Consider the following 18,834-nt stretch of genomic DNA (forward strand, 5'->3'; position numbering starts at 1 on the left):
AGTTTTTGGTGTGGAACTACTGAGAGTTCCAGTAGTGTTGTGAACCACGGTTGGCGTGCCCATGTGGGAGCCACCAGGATCATCTTGAGAGACTGTTATCTGAGCTTGCGTACCACTAGGGGAATTAATGGGAGTGGCGGAAAAGTGTACGCAAATCTGCCTGACCAATTCATCCATATCGTATTGCCTTTGGACAACGGGTGCGGAAATCTGTAGGCGAAGGTTGGGTATTTTTTGCGTTTTGCGTGTGTGGCGAACAGATCTATTTCTGGTTGGCCCCACATTTGAAAAAAGGGTTGAAGATCTTGGGGATGGAGTTCCCATTCGGGTATCTGCAGTGTCTGCCGACTCAGCAGATCCGCAATCTGATTGTGAACTCCTGGAAGGTGTTCTCCTAGCAGGTATATGTTTTGTGGAATGGCCCATCTCCAAATGCTTTGTGCGAGCTGGGACAGCTGCAAAGAATGCGTGCCCCCCTGTTTTTGTATGTAATACATGGCTGTCATGTTCTCTGTCCGGACTAGGACAGTTTGTGCTGTAGATGTACTTGGAATTATTTCAGTGCTGGGAATACTGCTAGTAGTTCCAGGTGATTGATATGAAGCACTTTTTGTTCAGTGGTCCATTTGCCTTGAATTGTATGTTTTAGGAGATGGGCTCCCCAACCAGTGAGTGATGCGTCTGTTGTTAGCACTATCTGTGGAACTGGCTCTAGGAACGGCGGCCCTCTGGACAGGTTTTGTGTGTTCCACCACTGCAGAGAGCGATGTGTGCGGCTGTCCACCAACATCAGATCTGTAAGTTGTCCTTGGGCTTGGTTCCACTGACGTGCTAGGCATTCCTGTAAGGGGCGCATTTGAAGTCTTGCATGAGGTACGATAAAGATGCAAGAGGCCATCATTCCTATGAGCTGCATGAATACCCTTGCTGGGAGGGAGTGCTGTTGTTGAAATTTGGTGATTAGGGCTTGCATACTGGTTATCCTGGCTGGAGTGGGATATGCCAGAGCCCTGGAGGTGTCTATTGTGGCCCCTAGATACTGATGTATGTGGGAGGGCTGAAGCTGTGACTTGGTGTAGTTTACTGTGAATCCCAAGTTGTGTGAGTAGCTGGATGGTTTGATGAGTGTGATGAACACACTGTTTTTGAGACTTGGCTTTTATCAGCCAGTCGTCGAGGTATGGGAAGACATGGATTTGTTGTCTTCTGAAGTGGGCTGCTACTACTGCCAGACACTTTGTGAACACCCCAAATGGAAGGACTTTGAACTGGTAGTGTTGTCCGTCCACCATGAATCTTAGGTATTTTCTGTGAGCGGGGTGAATGGGAATATGAGTCGCCTTGTTGAAGTAGTGGAAGGAGCTGTTGAAGAGTGATCATGTGGAAATGATCTGACTGTATGTAAAGATTGAGAGGTCTGAGGTCGACCTAATCCCTTTTTGGGGATTAGGAAATACAGCGAGTAAACCCCTGTTCCTTGATGCTGTAAGGGAACTGGTTCTATTGCCTGCTTTTGAAGCAGTGCGAGACCTTCCTGCTTTAAGAGCGTGAGATATTCTGTGGACATTGGACGCTGTTTGGGTGGTATAGTGGGTGGGGTTGCTGTAAGTTTCAGGCAGTAACCATACTGGATAATCTGTCTTATCCACTTGTCTGTTGTGATGGATTTCCAGAAAGGCAGGAACTGTGAAAGCCTTCCCCCGACCGTAGTGGAATGATCTGGGAGGAGAGGAGGGAAGTCACTGTTTATTAGCGGGGGTGGTGCGAGTGTTATTGTTACCTCGGCCTCTCCTTTTGTTGTTATTTCCCGTGTCCTCCTCTAAAATATCCTCTGTTGGGGGGTGTTTGTGTTGTGTTTTTGAAAGAAGAGGAGGCAGTGTCTGTTCCCATGTTTTTGGATGCTCCTCTATAAAAGGAGCGACTAAAGGAACCACGTGTAGATGGAGACTGTAAGGCTCCCATAGATTTAGCTGTCTCCATGTCGTTTTTCATTATCTCCTGAGTGGTGTCTCCAGCCGGTCCGAAAAGCTGTTCCTGATTGAACGGCTGGTTGAGGATGGAGGTTTGTACCTCCTGTTTAAAGCCTGAAATGCTTAGCCAGGCATGTCGTCTGAGTAGCACACTAGTGTTAATGGACCTAGTGGCTGTGTCGGCTGCATCAAGGGCACACTTGATTGAGGCGTTGGTTATTAATTTGCCTTCCTGAATTAGGTCATTTGTCTGAGTCTTGTACTGATCGGGTAAATGTTGCAATAGGGTTTCTAGTCTGTCATAGTGAGCCCTATCATACTTAGCAAGTAATGCTTGGGTGTTAGCTATGCACCAATGATTGGCTTCTTGGGCAGCAACCCTCTTGCCAGAGGCATCTAGCAACTTAGATTCCTTATCCGGAGATGGTGCGTCACCGGAGGTTTGGGAATTGGCGCGTTGTCTAGCGTTAGACACTACTAGTGAGTCTAGGGGTAGCTGCCCTTTGAATTAGGCGGGATCATCGGGGGCAGGTTTGTATTTCTTATCAATCCTAGGACTAAGAATTCTAGCTCTCACTGGGTCTTTGAATATATCTGGGGCATGTTTAATGACCCTTTGAGCATTGGCAGTATTTGGACAGATTTCTGCGACTGTTCAAAAGTGTCTAGGAGGAAATCCTCATCTGCAGGGTCTGAATACATGTGAACGCCATGGTAAGTAGCAGCTCTATTAACAAGCTGCCCAAATCCAATATTGTCATCTGGGGGAGATGGTTTTGTTGGATATGGCTGGGGATCTGGGAGGTCTGTGGGATCTACTGGGTTATTATAATCGTCCCAATCATCCTGTGATGTGTCTGTATCATTGTCAGGGTCAGTGAAAGGGTCATTGTTGCCTTCCCCTCCCCCTACATCGTCATCATCATTTGGTGGTGGTGTATGAATGTTGCCTCCCCTTCCCCTACATCCTCATCATCATGTGGTGGTGGTGTATGTGGTGGAAGTGTTATAGGCTGTGGAGGTGAGAGAGGTATAGGAGGAAGAACAGGAGTAGGAAGAACAGGAGAAGAGGGTCTTATAGGTGAAGTGGCACAGTCTTTTTTCTTCAGAGGCACTGCATGAGTGTCTGTTGTGTCCAGCTTCCTCTTCTTGTGTAGCACAGCGGCCACACGTCCTGTTTTGGGGTCAATCTGGAGTTTTTTCTGTTTGGGATCGACTGGATCCGGTCGAAAAAGTTCTTCCTCCTCGATAACCGCTTTCAGCGCTGACTTTTTCGGGTCCGGACGGGGTCGAGATTTGTGCTCCGAGGCCTTAGGAGGTGTCTTAGAGTCCTTTGGCTTGGCTATGGAGTCTGAAATCTTTCTCGGTTCTAAAGGGTTTGGTTTCAGATCCGAAGGTTTATCTTTCGGCGTCGAAGTGGTCGGAGCCAATTTCATTTTGGGAGTAGGTTGCTCTCCCGGCTTCGGTGCCGAAGGCGCTTTGGGGACGGGAATATGAGGTTTGCTCGGTCCCGAGCTACCGGAAGGCTTGTCCTTTATCTTCGGAGCCGAGCCCGAGCCCGAGGGCGGGGCTTCTGTAGTCTGTGTTCGGTCGTGACTGGGGCAAGCAGGCGAAGTCTTGACCAGGGCCTTCTTTTTTTCAGGTGGAGTGGGGGTGGGGGCATTTGTACTCACTTATTGTCCAGGAGTGATGTGGTCGTCTGAGTCTGAGTCGTCTGTTTCGGACACGATTTCCAGATCCTTGGAATCTTCCTCTGGGACATCTGGGCCTTCATCGAAGATGTCCGCTGGTGCCGGAGCAGTTCTCTGCGCCATGATGTGTCATCGAGCCCGGCGATCACGGATGGTCTTTTTCGATCGTAAGGAGGCGCTGGCCTGGAAATTGTTCTTGTCGTGTTCTGGCGAGAGACACAGATTACAGACCTTGTGATGGTCACTATGTGGGACAAAAAGGGAAGGCTTTGATAAGATCCCTGTGGGACTTTTTTGATCTAATTTGTGTGTTTGGGATCCCTATATTAACATAATCTCGAATTCCATTTTAGCAGGTGCTCCTTTACCTCAAACTTGGAAAGGTGCGGAGATTGTCTCTATATATAAAAAAGAATACAGGGATAAACCACAGAACTATCGCCCCATTAGCTTGATAAATTCAATAAAAAAAATCTTTTGTAGACAATTCCTCAATAAACTTAAAGGGTGGTCAGTCCACAGCAATACAGTAATAACCCACTTTCAAGCTGTTTCCAAGAGAATGTGGGCACTGTCGACCAAACCTTTAGATTCTTGCTCAACAAATGGAAGACGGTGGACATCTGCAGCAGCAACTTTTTTTGCTTTCGTAGATCTCTGTTCTGCCTAAGACTTGATCCCAAGAGATAAACGGTAGGGTGTATTGCAGGCGCAGAGGATGTCCCATCACATTTTAGACATCCTAATTATATTGCAGGCGGGCAATTATGCTCAGGTGAGATGGGGCCCAAATGGGGAACTGAAGAGGCATATTCCTATAGAAAAAGGTGTATGCCAGGGTTGTGTCCTGGCTCCCACACCGTTTTTATTATTTATTAATGGTTGTGCAGATTGTTTACTAGACTGCCAGAATGATTCTCCCAATGTGTGTTTCAGACAACACCCTCCTGCTGTTAAAGACGGCCAGGGTGTTGTCAGCCTTGTTGCAGTAAGTTTCCCTCTTTTGCGACTGGTGTGGCCTTGAGTTGAACACAGCTAAGACCAAGTGCATAATCTTTAACCCATGTAAAAACTTCAGGGGGAGCATATCGCTGCATGGTGTCTCCCTTGATAGAGTGAGGGACTTTGACTATCTTGGCATCCGGATAGCAGATTCCAATTCATCAGAGGCCTAGATACAAAAGAGTGTTGCTATATTAAAACACTGGGCTGGGGCTTTACTTAAATTTGCGAAAACTACCAAGTCATGCCCTATTAATCATCCCCTCCCAATATATAGGGTGCAGGTTCTAACTGTAGCACTATATGGAAGTAAGTTATGGGCCCATTCTGATTTGACTAAACTGGATTGCTAGGAAAACAAGTTTGTGCAGTCATTACTAGTACTTCCCCAAACGTGTCCCCTGTTGGCTGATCTTGGGTTAAGACCACCAGGCCTGATGGCCAAGTTACGCCCATTAGTTTACTGGGTGGGTATCTGGAAGCTGGATGCGCCAAAACCATACAGGGAGAGGCTAAGCTCTATCAAGGCGAACCTGACCGAGCTTGACCTGGAAGACCTTTTGAACTTGTGTAAAATTAGTGACCAAGGCACCTTGGAATTGTTAAAAGTGAGATTCTGTGGAGGGCACCATGGTAAACTCACAGCCCCTAGAGCTGGAGGTGTTAACCCAATCTTTTTAAACTTTTCAAGTGTTTTTTTAATGAATATTTCCTAAATAGCATTTGCCCTGCTTCTGTGAGATCTCTCTATTTTTTTAATCTCACTACGGCATCCTCCCCCTTGCAGCATTTTCAAGCACTTGGAGCCAACTCCAGGAGCTCTGCGGCATGTTGTGTCTGCTCCTATTATAACGAGACCTATTAACATTTTCTTTTTTTTGCCTACCATACTCAGAAAGCCGCTCTAAATGGATCACCCCAGCATGACATAAGCTGGGCATGCTAGATTGGTCAGCTACATTGTTGGCTTTTAAGAAATGGCAAGACCCACTTGCTGCATATGCTGTAGTGAAGTACCTTTAGAGCCCAAGATATAAATGAGCAAACATTTTTATGCAATTTCTTTTAAATTGTATTACTGCTGCACCTTCTTGTATCTTTGCACATGCATCTGCACTTAGTCCTTATATGCTGCTGAAGAGCCACCTGTTCTATGTGATAACCCCAATATTGTGCCCTTATTCACCCCTTGTTTTATGATGTTTTAGCTCTGTATGGCATTTATTACACCTCATCCTGATGAATCGTATTTGTTTTATTGTATTATATTATGTTTTGTGCACTTTAATGGTCTGTACAAACGAACTAAAGTTACAATGACAAAAGAGCGTGCAGCTTCAAGAACACTTTACTATTTACCTGTCAAAGTTACAATCCCCCATGTGCAATTGCCCTTTTGACAGTGATGGACTGTGGACCATATGGTTGTTTTATCCATTATGAATTCCAGAAGATGGCAGAAATTCGAGCACAGAATAAGACATTTGCAGAGCCTACATCAGAAATAGATAGGGACCCCTTAACCTCTGGAGACATTTCACAAGCTACTTTACTTGTCTTAATGGTTACTTCTGAAGTGCATGTAGAGTTTTTTACTTTTGATTGAACTGATGCCCCATCTTTTCCCATTGTGTTAGGGACATCGTGTTTGAGAACTCATAATCCTACAATGAATTGAAAGACTCATATAATTACCTTTTCATCTTAACATTGCTAAGAAAGGTGACGGCAAAATCTAATATTTTGGGTGTTGAAACATGAGACGTCTTTGCTATCTGTTGTTCCCGAGGAATATAACGACTTTGCTAATGTGTTCAATAAGTTTTAAAGTGACTCCCTGCTGCCCAGTAAGGAATATCGCTGCTCCACTGATTTTGTTTGTTGTGATTCCTTATGGAAGGATTTGTCTATTGATTATCAAAGAAGAAGTACTTAAGGAATATTTTGAAAAAAAACCTTATGAATGGATTCTTGAGGCATTTAACCTCTATATTCTGGACCCCCATCCTTTTCAGTCCAAAATCAGATGAGATTTACAAACCATGCAGAATTTATTGTAAACTCAACAACATCCAGGATCTGAACCAGTACCCCTTACCTCTGAGTTCAGTCTTGATTGATAACATCAAATCTGTCAAGATTTGTATGAACCTGGATTTGAGAAGGGCATATAATCTGGCACAGATTAAAGTGGGCAATGAGAGAAAAACTGCCTTTAACACCAGGTATGACCAATTTGAGTATTTCATCATACCCTTTGGTCTATGTAATGCTGCAACTGCATTTCAACACTCGATAACAATAGCTTCAGGAATATCGTCCAGAAATATGCTGTGATCTATGCTGATGAAATCTTAGGGCCCGTTTACGAGTTTGGCAGTCTTCAAGTGGGCTGCCACGGCAGCGCCCCGCCCCGCCCCAGGACCGCCAAACTTATCCGCACACTGCCCGACAGATTATGAGTTCATTAGTGGTCTGGCGGGAGGTGCTTTGGAGGTCCCATGGCAGTGCCTTTTTTAAAGTTCATATCTGACCCTTAGAAAGGCAGCGCCATGGGACAGCCAAAGCGGGTTCCTGCCGGCATGGACTGTGAAGCAGGTATTTGTCTTGCCCACAGGGAGCAGCTAAAAATTCTGCAATCTGACAGGAGGACAGCAATAGAGATAGATTTTAGAAATTGGATGTTTTTGGGATTGGGCATTCAATTTGTAGACCTGGAGCCGTTCAGCTTTATTACACCCTGCATAATATTTTTGCTTGGTCTGGAGGAGGGCATATTCTTCCCTTTCCTAGTCTAGTGCCTTAAGTTGTCTGCTGATCAGATTCAGCTACCAACATAGTCTGTGTGCACCTGTGCACCTCTTCTATGCTATTTACCCGTGCCTCTAGTTCCTGCCTCTTCTCCCATTGCTCCCGGTTGAGCTTTGCAGATATCGCAAAGAAGGTCCTCCTTACTACCGCTTTCAATGTATCCCAGAGGAGGAAGATGGCCGTGTCTGGTGTATCTATATCTGCGAGAAAGTGATGAATAGTATCCTGTATCTCTTTTTTGTGTGGAGTCATTTGCAAATAAATTGTCACTGAGTTGCCATGTGTGGACCTGAGCCCCTCTGCCTGGCGTATTAAATGTCAGTGTGATCGGGGAGTGGTCAGACAATGCCACCACCTTTATGTATGCCTGTCACAGGGTCGCCAGAATGCGGGGACTAACTAGGAAGTGGCCAATTTGGGTGTACATTAGGTGCGTGACTGATAAAATGTGTATCCCCTTGAGGTAGTGTGCTTAGCGCACCAGGCATCTGCTAGGCCTACTTCGGCAAACCACCTGAGCCCAGTGTCTTCCAGTCTGTGGTTGACTACTTTCGGCTATGTAGTATGTGCGGCAAGCAAAGGCCACCCACAGGGAGAGCTCTTCCCAGGTGTTCACTGCGCCCAGAGCCTCTGCAGCTGTGTGCACCTATCCCTGTGTTCAAGGTCGGCCCACAGTGACTCTCAGAGTATGGGTCTTCGAGGAGGTCCAGGGTCGGCGATCAGCAATTTCCCTGTGACGTCCCGAAATGTGGTCTCCTTCTAGAAGGAAATGGATTGGGGCATGGATACTCCCTATCATTCTCCGGGATCACCCACACTCCCAGTAATTTACAGGCCTGCATGCTGACCGGTGTGTCAGTAGAGTCTATGGGTACCAGCTGCACCCCACGCCCCTCTGGGTCCTTCCGGCCTACAGTGTCTAACTCCATGGATGGGGTGCTCCATCATACCCCATGAAATCATTGGCATTATCCATGCTCACAATCCTGGCCCCTCTGCAATCCAGATGAGGGAAGCTGAAAGGCCCCTCTGGTTACTGGAACGGCCGCCCAGGTGCAGCACATTACGATGGCGGTTAAATCGCCACCGGCAGCCTGCCATCGCAAAGCACTTCTCTGCCTGCCAAATTGCAATGGCAGGCGGTGTGCTGGTGGACCCCGAATCTACAATATGGTGGGGATACCTAGCAGGCACCGTCCGCCATAATATGATGCTGCCTCCCCACCAGCCGATGTATGGTGGTGAAACCGCCATTCACAGGCTGGCGGGGATTGCATTTGGGGACCTGTAGCGGGCCCCCTTGTGTTGAGGGAGGTGGGTGTGCACTGGGGGGTAACTATGGTACCGCCCCTACATTTCCCTGCACCAGGTGGCAGGCACCGTGTGGTGCCTGCAACGTAGTTCAGGGAAATGCTAACAGTGCATTTTGGACATTGTGGCGGGTGCTGCAGCCAGCAGCACCCTCCACAATGTCAGAGATACACTATGCGACTGACACAGTGACGGTCGCATCATAATCTCATGTGCGGGACCGCCGCATTACAGACGGACGGTTCCAAGACCAAGAAAGATGGCGGACGGACTTCCGTCTGTCCGCCATCGTAATGACCCCCATAGTTACAGGAAACCTCGCCATGTTTTAGCCCCCAGGACTTGGCCACACCACCTGCTGATGCTGTTGAGCTGGGGAGCTTGGTGAGGTGTCTGACATCTTGGCCACGCCCGACAACTGCCTTTTAGTTGTGAGTCACTATGTTGGTCGTGGTGTTGGCAGCAGTAAGTGGTTGGGGGTCATCAGAAGGAGGCACTTGACGAAAATGAAGTAGATTGATTGCTTGCAAGGTTTTGGACAGATGGTGGCTGTGCAGTAGACATGTGTAGGTAGGTTCCCAGTTTCTGTGATGTATAAATATTGATGAGGATGAGGTTTGCTCACTGGTCATTGATAGCTGCAGCTAGGGATATCTAAGATTACTGACAACAGAGAAGAGAAAGCTGAGGTAGAGGTTATGAGTCAACCTTTTGTATATCCTTGGCACAAATGAAAGTGTCAGGGGAGTTCTCAATTTTATAGCGCACGTCTGACCACTCCTCTGATGACACTACACAGATAAAGGTAGAAGCTCAAATTTTAGAAGGATTTTTAGGAACACTGTAGTGCTGATAAAATAATTGATAGTATAACAACGAATGTGACTATAATCTATTTTCCATCTTTCATGAGCTTATGCCTTTGAAAAGTATCTATATTTTCATGATATGCCATTTTTTTAAACTTTTGTATGCTTTGAGTTAGTAAACATTTAAATATATTTTGTGTTGATAAAACAAAATATAGCAATGTTATGATCCAAACCACAATTATTTGCATGTACACTTACCTTCCACATGCAACCTGAGAGACATGCACCGCACGTAATTCAACCACCAAACGAGGGAGGGGCTCGTTTTTTGCATATTTGTGTCCAAGCTGTCCATGCTCTCCTGCTCCAAATGTGTAGACCAGTCCGTCCTTTAAGAAGAAATAAGAACATCTCTGTAAAACATTAGCGCTGTTGGGAGGTTTGAAGGATCAATGCAGAAATGACAAAATCATGGATGCGAACTCTTATATACAAATTAAACTTTATAATAATGGATTTATTATGTTTTATTTAACAGCAAAACATGATTTATTCTCAATTAAGAGAATTTAACTATTGATTTACCAAGAGAATGTATGGGTAGTGACATTGCTGAAAATACCCAATTCTTCTGTTTGCGCTCTCATAAGAGCAAACTGTACTAATTTGGCAACAGTTAGCTTTTGAACACATATAACAAAATAGATGAGGCTAACTAAACCCATATAAATAGAACTGATTCACACAGGTCTCAATTTAGACACCTTGGGCCATATTTATTAAAGGGAGGTGCTTTTGCACCATGGAACAGGGTTCACGTGTCGCAGCCCTATAATGAGGTTTATTAAGCCACGCAAGGCCACTTTGCATGTCCCTGAGTGGCTTGATAAATCTGGAGTAAAGCAATGCGGCACAATTCGCTGTGTTGTGTAGCTCTGCCTCAGCTAGACATTACATGTGTGTTGCGTGGATGTTTCCAAGCAGCAACCATGGATTTTGACACATTCCAAGATTTACCATTACTGGTAGACTTGGGAATGTGCCTAAATGCTACGCTTTCCCAGGTGAGGTGTAATAAAGATAAATATCTTCATTTCTCCACGTTAATCCCTCTTTCTATGTGTGCATTCTGCGCTGGGTGCTAGGCAGCATATTGTGCACCAGCGCTGGAAAAAGGCTGGAATGTGCCATATTGTGATAAATACTGCACATTCCTGCCCTTTCCCTGTAACGCAGAGCAGCGCAGTAAGGTGACTTTCTTTTTTGATAAATATGGCCCCAACCTACACAGTGCATGTCACATTTATTACCTTCTTCAAACAGGGCAGCAGAGTAACTGTAATCTGTCCTAGTGAACTTTTTTACAATCTCGAAAGCATACCATTACACCCCCATTCCTTGATAAGAATAGGAGTGGTGGGTAGCAAACAAAATGTTTGACACTTCTTATAGAGTTTACCGTATCCTTTTTTACAGAGTAGTAAAACATTGTGATAAGAAAATAAAGATAAGAAGGACCCGGGCAGCTGAATAGTGTCCTGTTTTCCTCTCCATAGTTGTTAAGAACTCACTCAGGCTGATTTCAACTGTCCAAGGCCCCCATAACCCTCAATAAAATGAAGGCGAATAAGGTGTAGGATATGTGGCTTACTAGCGTGTTTGCAGTTGTAAAGTGGACTCCAGGGGTCACATTACACACAATCACTGTTTGCTCCCGGCGCACCTTTCAAAAGGTGCACCGGGCACAAACAGTGATAATGCGCCCCATTATGGTGAATGCTCCACCCTGGGAGCAGCGCATTCATGTGAAAACACGGAGCAGTCGTTTCCGTGTTTTCACAGTGCAGACGGCACCCGCCTGCACTTTCAAAGGGGTTTAGAGATCCCCTTGCAGGCGAGTGCAGCCAGTGACTACACCCCCCTGCAAGGGGATGTCTGGAGGGTCAATGGGATCTCTTTTACCCCCTGCAGATGGCTGCGGTCAGGAGGCACACTGATGTCGCGCCACCTTTTAAATGGAGCACTATCAATGCGCATCATGAGGGCTTCTTTGACTCTGCGCCCGCAATACGGCACAGGCACAGAGACAAAGGAAATCCCTAATTTGCGAGGGAACACCCTCTGTTGATAGCGCAGACGCTTTAAGTGCGCCAGCGCTATCGGTAATATAGAAGGGGACGCACAAGAGTCTGCATCCCTTTCTATAATACAAAAGTTCCCCTGGGGCGCGCAAAGAGGGGCAAACACCCGTTGCGCCCCTGGGGCACAATCTGTAATGCGGCCCCAGGTCAGCTATCATCTGTCCTGGTAATCCGTGACCCTCATTATTTTGATGGTAAAAGAGGAGGTGCATCTCAAGGACTGGACAATGTGTAGCTCTACCTAGTTTCCATCTTGACTGCTTGGGAAAAGTGTGATTTCTCCTAGTAGCCACAGGGCCACCTTGCACAAAATAAACACATAAAGTTGTCAAATTCCTCCTTAATAAAGGGTTCCACTTTGTGTAAAAAGCTACAAAGGGCATACAAAAATCTCCTTAGCAGTTTTTGATTGAAGATGATGACTAAATGTAGGTGTAGATAAGCAAGGCACCAGCACAGATCTTTCAAAAGTGTAAATCCAGGTAGGAAACCAGATACAAAGCACAGCAAATGTCAGGGACAAAAATGATAGCAAGTAGGCAATCAATGCATTCTAAAGTGCCAGAGAGCCTACTTACTGAGCTGAACAATAGTCGAGGGGAGACAGCAGTGCGGGGGGGGGGGGCAAGGGAAGTTTTGGTTTGTTGCCTTATTGTTGGGGGAAGGGGAGGGGGTATATCTTACATACGTGGTATACTGGTAGGAGACAGCATGGTGATCTTTCTAGTTGCCGTGTGCCAAGAGGGTCAAGCGATGGTGACAACGAACTAAATGTATCAGACAAAGCATCTTGGGTGGTTACATCTAATGTACCTCGATGCTCTAAGGAGCATGTTACATGACATCTAAAAGGCAATATAAATTTGTTTAAAAAATAAAAGTAGGCAATCAATATATCAATAAATTAATGGAACGAAAGTGTGCTGAAATGAATCCTTCACTTATCCATGCTTCCTTACTTTTGGTCTAGCTGGTAAATTACATCACAGGCAATGGTTTAGCTCTACCTTGGAGGGGAACTTCAGACAGCAATTATTGGAAACACCACCATCTTGGGAAGTGTTTTATATATATGGATAGGCACTCCTACATATTCTAAGATACAGCGTCTTTCAGACGAATCCCACATTTGATATCCTTCTTCCTCAACTACCACCCTCCGTGATCAGCAAGTCACACAGCATTCCTACACATGACTGTGACCATGGAAATGTCAATATGGTCTGGGTGACAAAGGGAGACACGCAATTCTGTGCTCTGTGATGTGCTACCTCACCAGGCACTAGGTACAGAACTCAGGGACTTGCTGGCTTCTCATAACTGCACCCCACTGCTTCTAGTCCTGCAAAAACAGCAAAGTGATGGAAGGAAGTTACAATGAGTCTCAGCCACTGGTGAGTGCTTTGGGCCGTAGCCCAGACCATCGTTTTTAGAAAACTATGCCACTCCACTCTGATAGTTCCTGGCATAGTGCCAGCCACCCAGTGCTCTGTTTCAGTTACAGACATGGCATCACAATTACAGACATGGCATCCAGGCAGCTCTGAACTGCACTGTGAGAACTTAAAACAAACTATTAAAATCCCACCAAATACTCTTTACCTACACTTAATGAAGGGGGTACAACTCTTTCACCCATTCAGTAACGCTAGTAGGATCATTAAAACTATGTGACAATTCAAACTCATGTTTGAGAGTTAGGTGAGAAGGGGACAGACATAACTGCCCTGCTATTGGGAAAGGAATAGAGGGTCAAAATAATGCATTGGTGAATTCCCTCCCTTCTGCCAAGTCAAGGCTGGGGGCAAATAACATACTCCACTTTAGGCAAGGTCAGAATGGGCAAAAAATGCAAGGTGAATCCCCAGCCCCCTACAGGGAGGAGCAGACAGACCACCACCAAACGTTATGGAAAGTGAGGGAGAGATGAGTAAAAAAGGCTAGGCAAAGTACTATAGTAGCGGGTAACAAAGCAAGCCTGCCTGGCCCTTGGTGAGGCCAGGAGGATTATTATTAAATGCAGTATCTGTTGCAGGACCTCCCTGGTTATTATCGGGCTGTTGGGGGAAAAGTCCCTTTTCTTTTTCGATCTAGCCCTGAACTGTCGCACAGGCTCGGGAGAGATATCCATAGGGCTCACTCACTTTTGCATAACAAAGCACTAGCTCTCCCGAAAGTTGTTTTTCACCCCCAATTAGTTAACATCAAAAGTTATTTTAGAATGTGTTTTTCTAACTTTTACCAAAAAGTACATTTGTCACAGTGTACACTAATTTTCACTGGTCTAGCATGTATATCCAATCAGTGTTGTTTTCCTTGTTGCGATTTGTGAACTCATTGTTATTTCGCACTGATATTAGAGGGAAATGAGGTGACTCTCCCTCAGAAAATGTTTGTTGCAAATTGGGTAACAACAGCAAACTTATTAGTAATTCAAAAATGGGTATTTACAGGGAGGATTGTGGCACCCCCTAAATAATGAGGCGCAAATGTTGCTCCAGTAATAATTTCCTTCATTTACATGCATGCAAGATTATAAAATGGGGATGTTTACTACATCATTGTGAACGCTTTACATCATCTCTCACAATCAGATAATATTGGCAGGCTCACTCCCAAAACAGTATGGGTTGGCTTGTGTTAGAAATTAACCGTTGAAGGGTCAGTAAAATCTTATTTAATTTTGTCCTGATTCTGAAGCTGCCTACGACATAAAAATATTAAGATCAAGTAATGCCAAACAAAAAACAATTTATCACAGTGCAGTTCAAATCCCTAAAATATGGGGCTGCACTCCAGGAAGATCTGTATTTTGTGATCAAAAGTAGGCCAGTCTAAACAAGTACTCCTGCAGAATAAATACAACTTTTATCTTTGGGGCAATCTTTCCTACAACTAAGTTTACATCCTGAAATAAACATTTTCCCTCGTTGCACATGCCTACCTGTATATTGGTTCTATCATCAAAGTGCCTGCTTTACACCACATTTGTGACTCTGGTTCCTACTATCCTGATGCCTATTAGCGTATTTGCTAACTACTCACATTTTCACTCTCGACTTTCTACCCAGTTTACAGTCTGTATTTCCTCAATGACCAAGAGACAGTTTTAAAATGTCCACATACAATTTTCTGAAGGGGGATGGTAACTCACCCTAAATTGTAACCTCCTCGGGTCAGATTAACTATTAAATGTCCATTCAATAGACATGCATTGACCTTTTTCTTAATTTAGGCCCTACCAACAATGGTCTTGCAACCCACAGGTTTTGCTCTCTGGTCTTGTTTCTAAGTATCAAGATATTACCACTTTGAGGAAAATAGAGATATGATTTTCACAGACACTTTCAGTAGAATACAGAACCAGATTAGGGATAGTGGATCCTCTTTATGAGGGGTTTAGACTCAGCAGGAGACAAGAAACACTACATTGAAAGCAGTGAGGGCAAATATTTAGCTACATTATCTCCCAAATATATTCCCTCATTTAGCCCCTAAAGGCTCACTTACATTGGTGTTAAGATGATAAGCTTTTTAATACAGCAAACTCGTAGGCTGCTTCCACTTTAAATTCCACTACACAGTATGCAGGCTCGAGATTTGCAATATGTGTTTCTCATAAAAACTATTATCGAAATACACACACCTTTAACAAAACAGCAGTGTGCTTACTACCACAGGAGACAAATTCCACTCCTTTGTTCCAGAGCGCTTTAACCAGAGTTGGCAAATATTGCTCTACAAAACAAAGAACATTTAAACAAATTGACTAATTTAATCACAAACTGGATTTCAGAGTAGCAATACCTAAAATCTTACCATACGCATTATCTTACAATTTAAATATCAAAGCAACAAATAATCAAGCTCTTGTTTGTCATGACTGATTTTCAATGTTTGAGAAATCTGATTAAATAGCAGTTAAAACCTGAGGTGCAGTTTAATAGCAAGTGTATTGCATTTCTACTAATCATTTCTACATGATTATCCAATCATTAATGGTATGATAATGTAGCTCCCTATTACGAGGGGCCTGGGAAATCGACCAGTATTTCCCCATGCCCACAATTACTGATCACGGAAATGCTGGTAACTTGGGCAACAGGGAAAATCTGGGACATTACATGTCTGACGCTGAGGGTTCTCTATGAAATGAGCTATGGAAATCTACAATTCCAGGTCTAAGTCCCCAAATAATTCCATATTTTGGCCTGGACTTTCATCCAAAGATTTTGGCTGTTTTGAGCAGTAGAAATACCCAGCTGAGTCTCAACAGATCTACAGTGGTCAACATGAAAGTAAAACTCGGCACTCTTGATCAGTTCAAAATTAATTCATGAATAGTTATCTGATTCCTACGCAAATCAATTTCAATCAATCAATCAACCAATCAATCATCCATTTGTAAAGCGCACTACATACCCGCGAAGGTCTCAAGGCGCTGGGGCGTGGGGGTGGGCTGCTACTGATCGAACAGCCATGTCTTGAGTGTTCTTCTGAAGGTCAGCAGGTCTTGGGTCTGTCGTAGGCTCAGTGGGAGGGTGTTCCATGTTTTGGCAACGAGGTGGGAGAAGGATCTCCCGCCGGTGGTAGTTCTTCGGATGCACGGAACGGTGGCTAGTGAGAGGTCGGCGGAGCATAGCTGGCGGTTGGGGATGTAGAAGGAGAGACGACTGTTGAGGTAGGCGGGGCCGGTCTTGTGGAGTGCCTTGTGTGCGTGGATTAGGAGCTTGAAGGATATCCTCTTGTTGACGGGGAGCCAGTGCAGGTTTCTCAGGTGGGGGGTGATGTGGCTGTGGCGAGGTACGTCAAGGATCAGTCGTGCCGAGGCGTTTTGGATGTGTTGCAGTCGTTTGATGAGCTAGGCCGGGGCTCCCGCGTAGAGGGCGTTTCCGTAGTCGAGTCTGCTGCTGACGAGGGCCTGGGTGACTGTCTTTATTGTATCTGTTGGGATCCATTTGTAGATCTTGCGGAGGGTGTTGAAGCAGGAGGAGGAGACGGCATTGACTTGCTTGGTCATTGAGAGCGTTGAGTCTAGGTTGATTCCCAGGTTGCGTGCGTGGTCTGTGGGTGTCGGGGCTGTCCCCAGTGCCGTTGGCCACCAGGAGTCGTCCCAGGCTGAAGGGTTGGAGCCGAGGATGAGGACCTCCATCTTGTCCGAGTTCAGCTTCAGGTGGCTGGCCCTCATCCAGTCGGCGACGGCCTTCATTTCTTCGTGGAGGTTGGCTTTGGCGGTGATGGGGTCCTTGGTGAGGGAGAGGATGAGTTGAGTGTTGTCGGCATAGGAGATTATGTTGAGGTTGTGCTGTCGGGCGACGTGTGCAAGCGGGGTCATGTAGATGTTGAACAGTGTCAGGCTGAGGGAGGAGCCCTGGGGTACGCCGAAGATGATCTCGGAGGCTTTGGATCGGAATGGGGGGAGACGGACACTCTGGGTTCTGCCTAAGAGGAAGGATGTGGTGCATTGCAGGGCCTTGTCTCGGATCCCTGCTGCGTGGAGGCGTGCGCGTAGTGTGCGGTGGCAGACGGTGTCGAAGGCGGCGGAGAGGTCTGGGAGGATGAGTGCTGCGGTCTCACCGTTGTCCAGCAGGGTCCTGATGTCGACGGTGGCGGCGATGAGGGCGGTCTCGGTGCTGTGGTTGTTGCGGAACCCTGACTGAGAAGGGTCCAGGATTCTGTTTTCTTCGAGGTATCGGGTTAGCTGTTTATTGACGATCTTCTCGATGACTTTGGCCGGGAACTGGAGTCTCTTGGGTCTGCCTTGGGTTTTTTGAGTAGAGCGTTGATCTCGGCATGTTTCCAGCTCTCTGGGAAGGTTGCGGTCTCGAGGGATTGGTTGATGGTGTTGTGCAGGTGGGGTGCGATGGAGCTGCTTGCTTTGTTGAAGATGTGGTGCAGGAATGGGTCTGATGGAGAGCCGGAGTGGATTGTGCTCATGGTCTTGATGGTGTCATCGATGCTGAGACTGGCCCAGGCTAGCAGGGGGTCGTAATCGATGATGTGAGGAGAGTCTGTTGTGTTGATGTCTGTTGGGGCTGTCTGGGTGTTGAAGCTGTCGTGTATGTCTGCTATCTTGCGGTGGAAGAAGGTGGCAAGGGAGTCGCACAGGGCTTGTGACGGCGGGATGTTGTTGGTGTTGGAGCTGGGGTTGGAGAGTTCCTTCACGATGTTGAAGAGCTCCTTGCTGTCGTGTGCGTTGTTGTCGAGGCGGTCCTTGACGGAGGTCCTCTTGGTAGCCTTGATGAGGTGGTGGTGGTTGCGGATGGCGTCCTTGTGTGCTGCGAGGCTGTCCGGGGTCTGTTCATTGTGCAGTTTCTTCTCTAGCTTCCGGCAGGCTTGCTTGGAGGCTAGGAGTTCTGGGGTGAGCCAGCTGGCCCTCTTGCTGGTGTCTCTGTAGGGAGGTTTCTTCAGTGGGGCGAGGGTGTTGGCGCAGTCCTCGATCCAGCGTCTGAGGCTGTGGGCAGCGTCGTTGGTGTCAGAGGGTACGGTGGGTGGGCTGAGAGCGAGGTTTGCATGAAGTTGGTCTTCGGTGATTTTGCTCCAGCAGCGGCGGGGGATCTGTTGGGTGCGGTGCTGTGTGGTGGGTTTCTGGAAGGTGAAGTGGATGCAGCGGTGGTCGGTCCAGAGGAGTTCGGTGGTGTGGTTGAAGGAGATGTGCGGGCTTGAGGAGAAGACGGGGTTGAGTATGTGGCCGACGGAGTGGGTGGGCGTGGTGACGAGTTGCCTCAATCCGAGGTTGGCAAGGTTATCGATCAGGGTTGTGGTGTTGCTGTCGTTGTTCTCAAGGTGAAAGTGCGGGTCTCCAAAGAGGATGTAGTCGGTGGAGGTCAGGGCGTGCGTGCTGATGAAGTCGTCGATGGAGTCGCTGAACTGGGGGTGGGGTCCGGGGGGTCGGTAGATGAGGGTGCCTCTGAGGGTAGAGTTAGGGTCTGTGTAGATCTGGAAATGCATGTGTTCGGCGGTGCTGAGGGTGTCATCAGTGCTAGTTGAGACCCTGATGCTGTTCTTGTGGACGATGGAAATTCCTCCTCCGACTCCGTTGGTGCGGTCTCTACGGGTGATCTTGTAGCCGTCTGGGAAGGCTATGGCGATGTCG

The 18,834-nt window shown here is 46.5% G+C and overlaps 1 protein-coding gene across 2 annotated transcripts in view; it reads right to left on the minus strand.

Moving 5' to 3' along the window:
* LOC146866328 (E3 ISG15--protein ligase HERC5-like) overlaps positions 1–18,834 on the minus strand; it is a 389,340-nt gene that overhangs the window by 313,346 nt on the left and 57,160 nt on the right. For both annotated transcript variants that reach the window (XM_085635608.1, XM_085635616.1), the window contains 2 exons: positions 15,385–15,476; positions 9,856–9,986 (listed from right to left, as the gene is read on the minus strand). In XM_085635608.1, coding sequence (XP_085491734.1) covers positions 9,856–9,986; positions 15,385–15,476 — 223 coding nt within the window. The remainder of the gene's footprint in view (positions 1–9,855; positions 9,987–15,384; positions 15,477–18,834) is intronic.

This window comes from Triturus cristatus, chromosome 2_1 (genome assembly GCF_964204655.1).
Source record: "Triturus cristatus chromosome 2_1, aTriCri1.1, whole genome shotgun sequence".
NCBI classification, from domain to species: domain Eukaryota; kingdom Metazoa; phylum Chordata; class Amphibia; order Caudata; family Salamandridae; genus Triturus; species Triturus cristatus.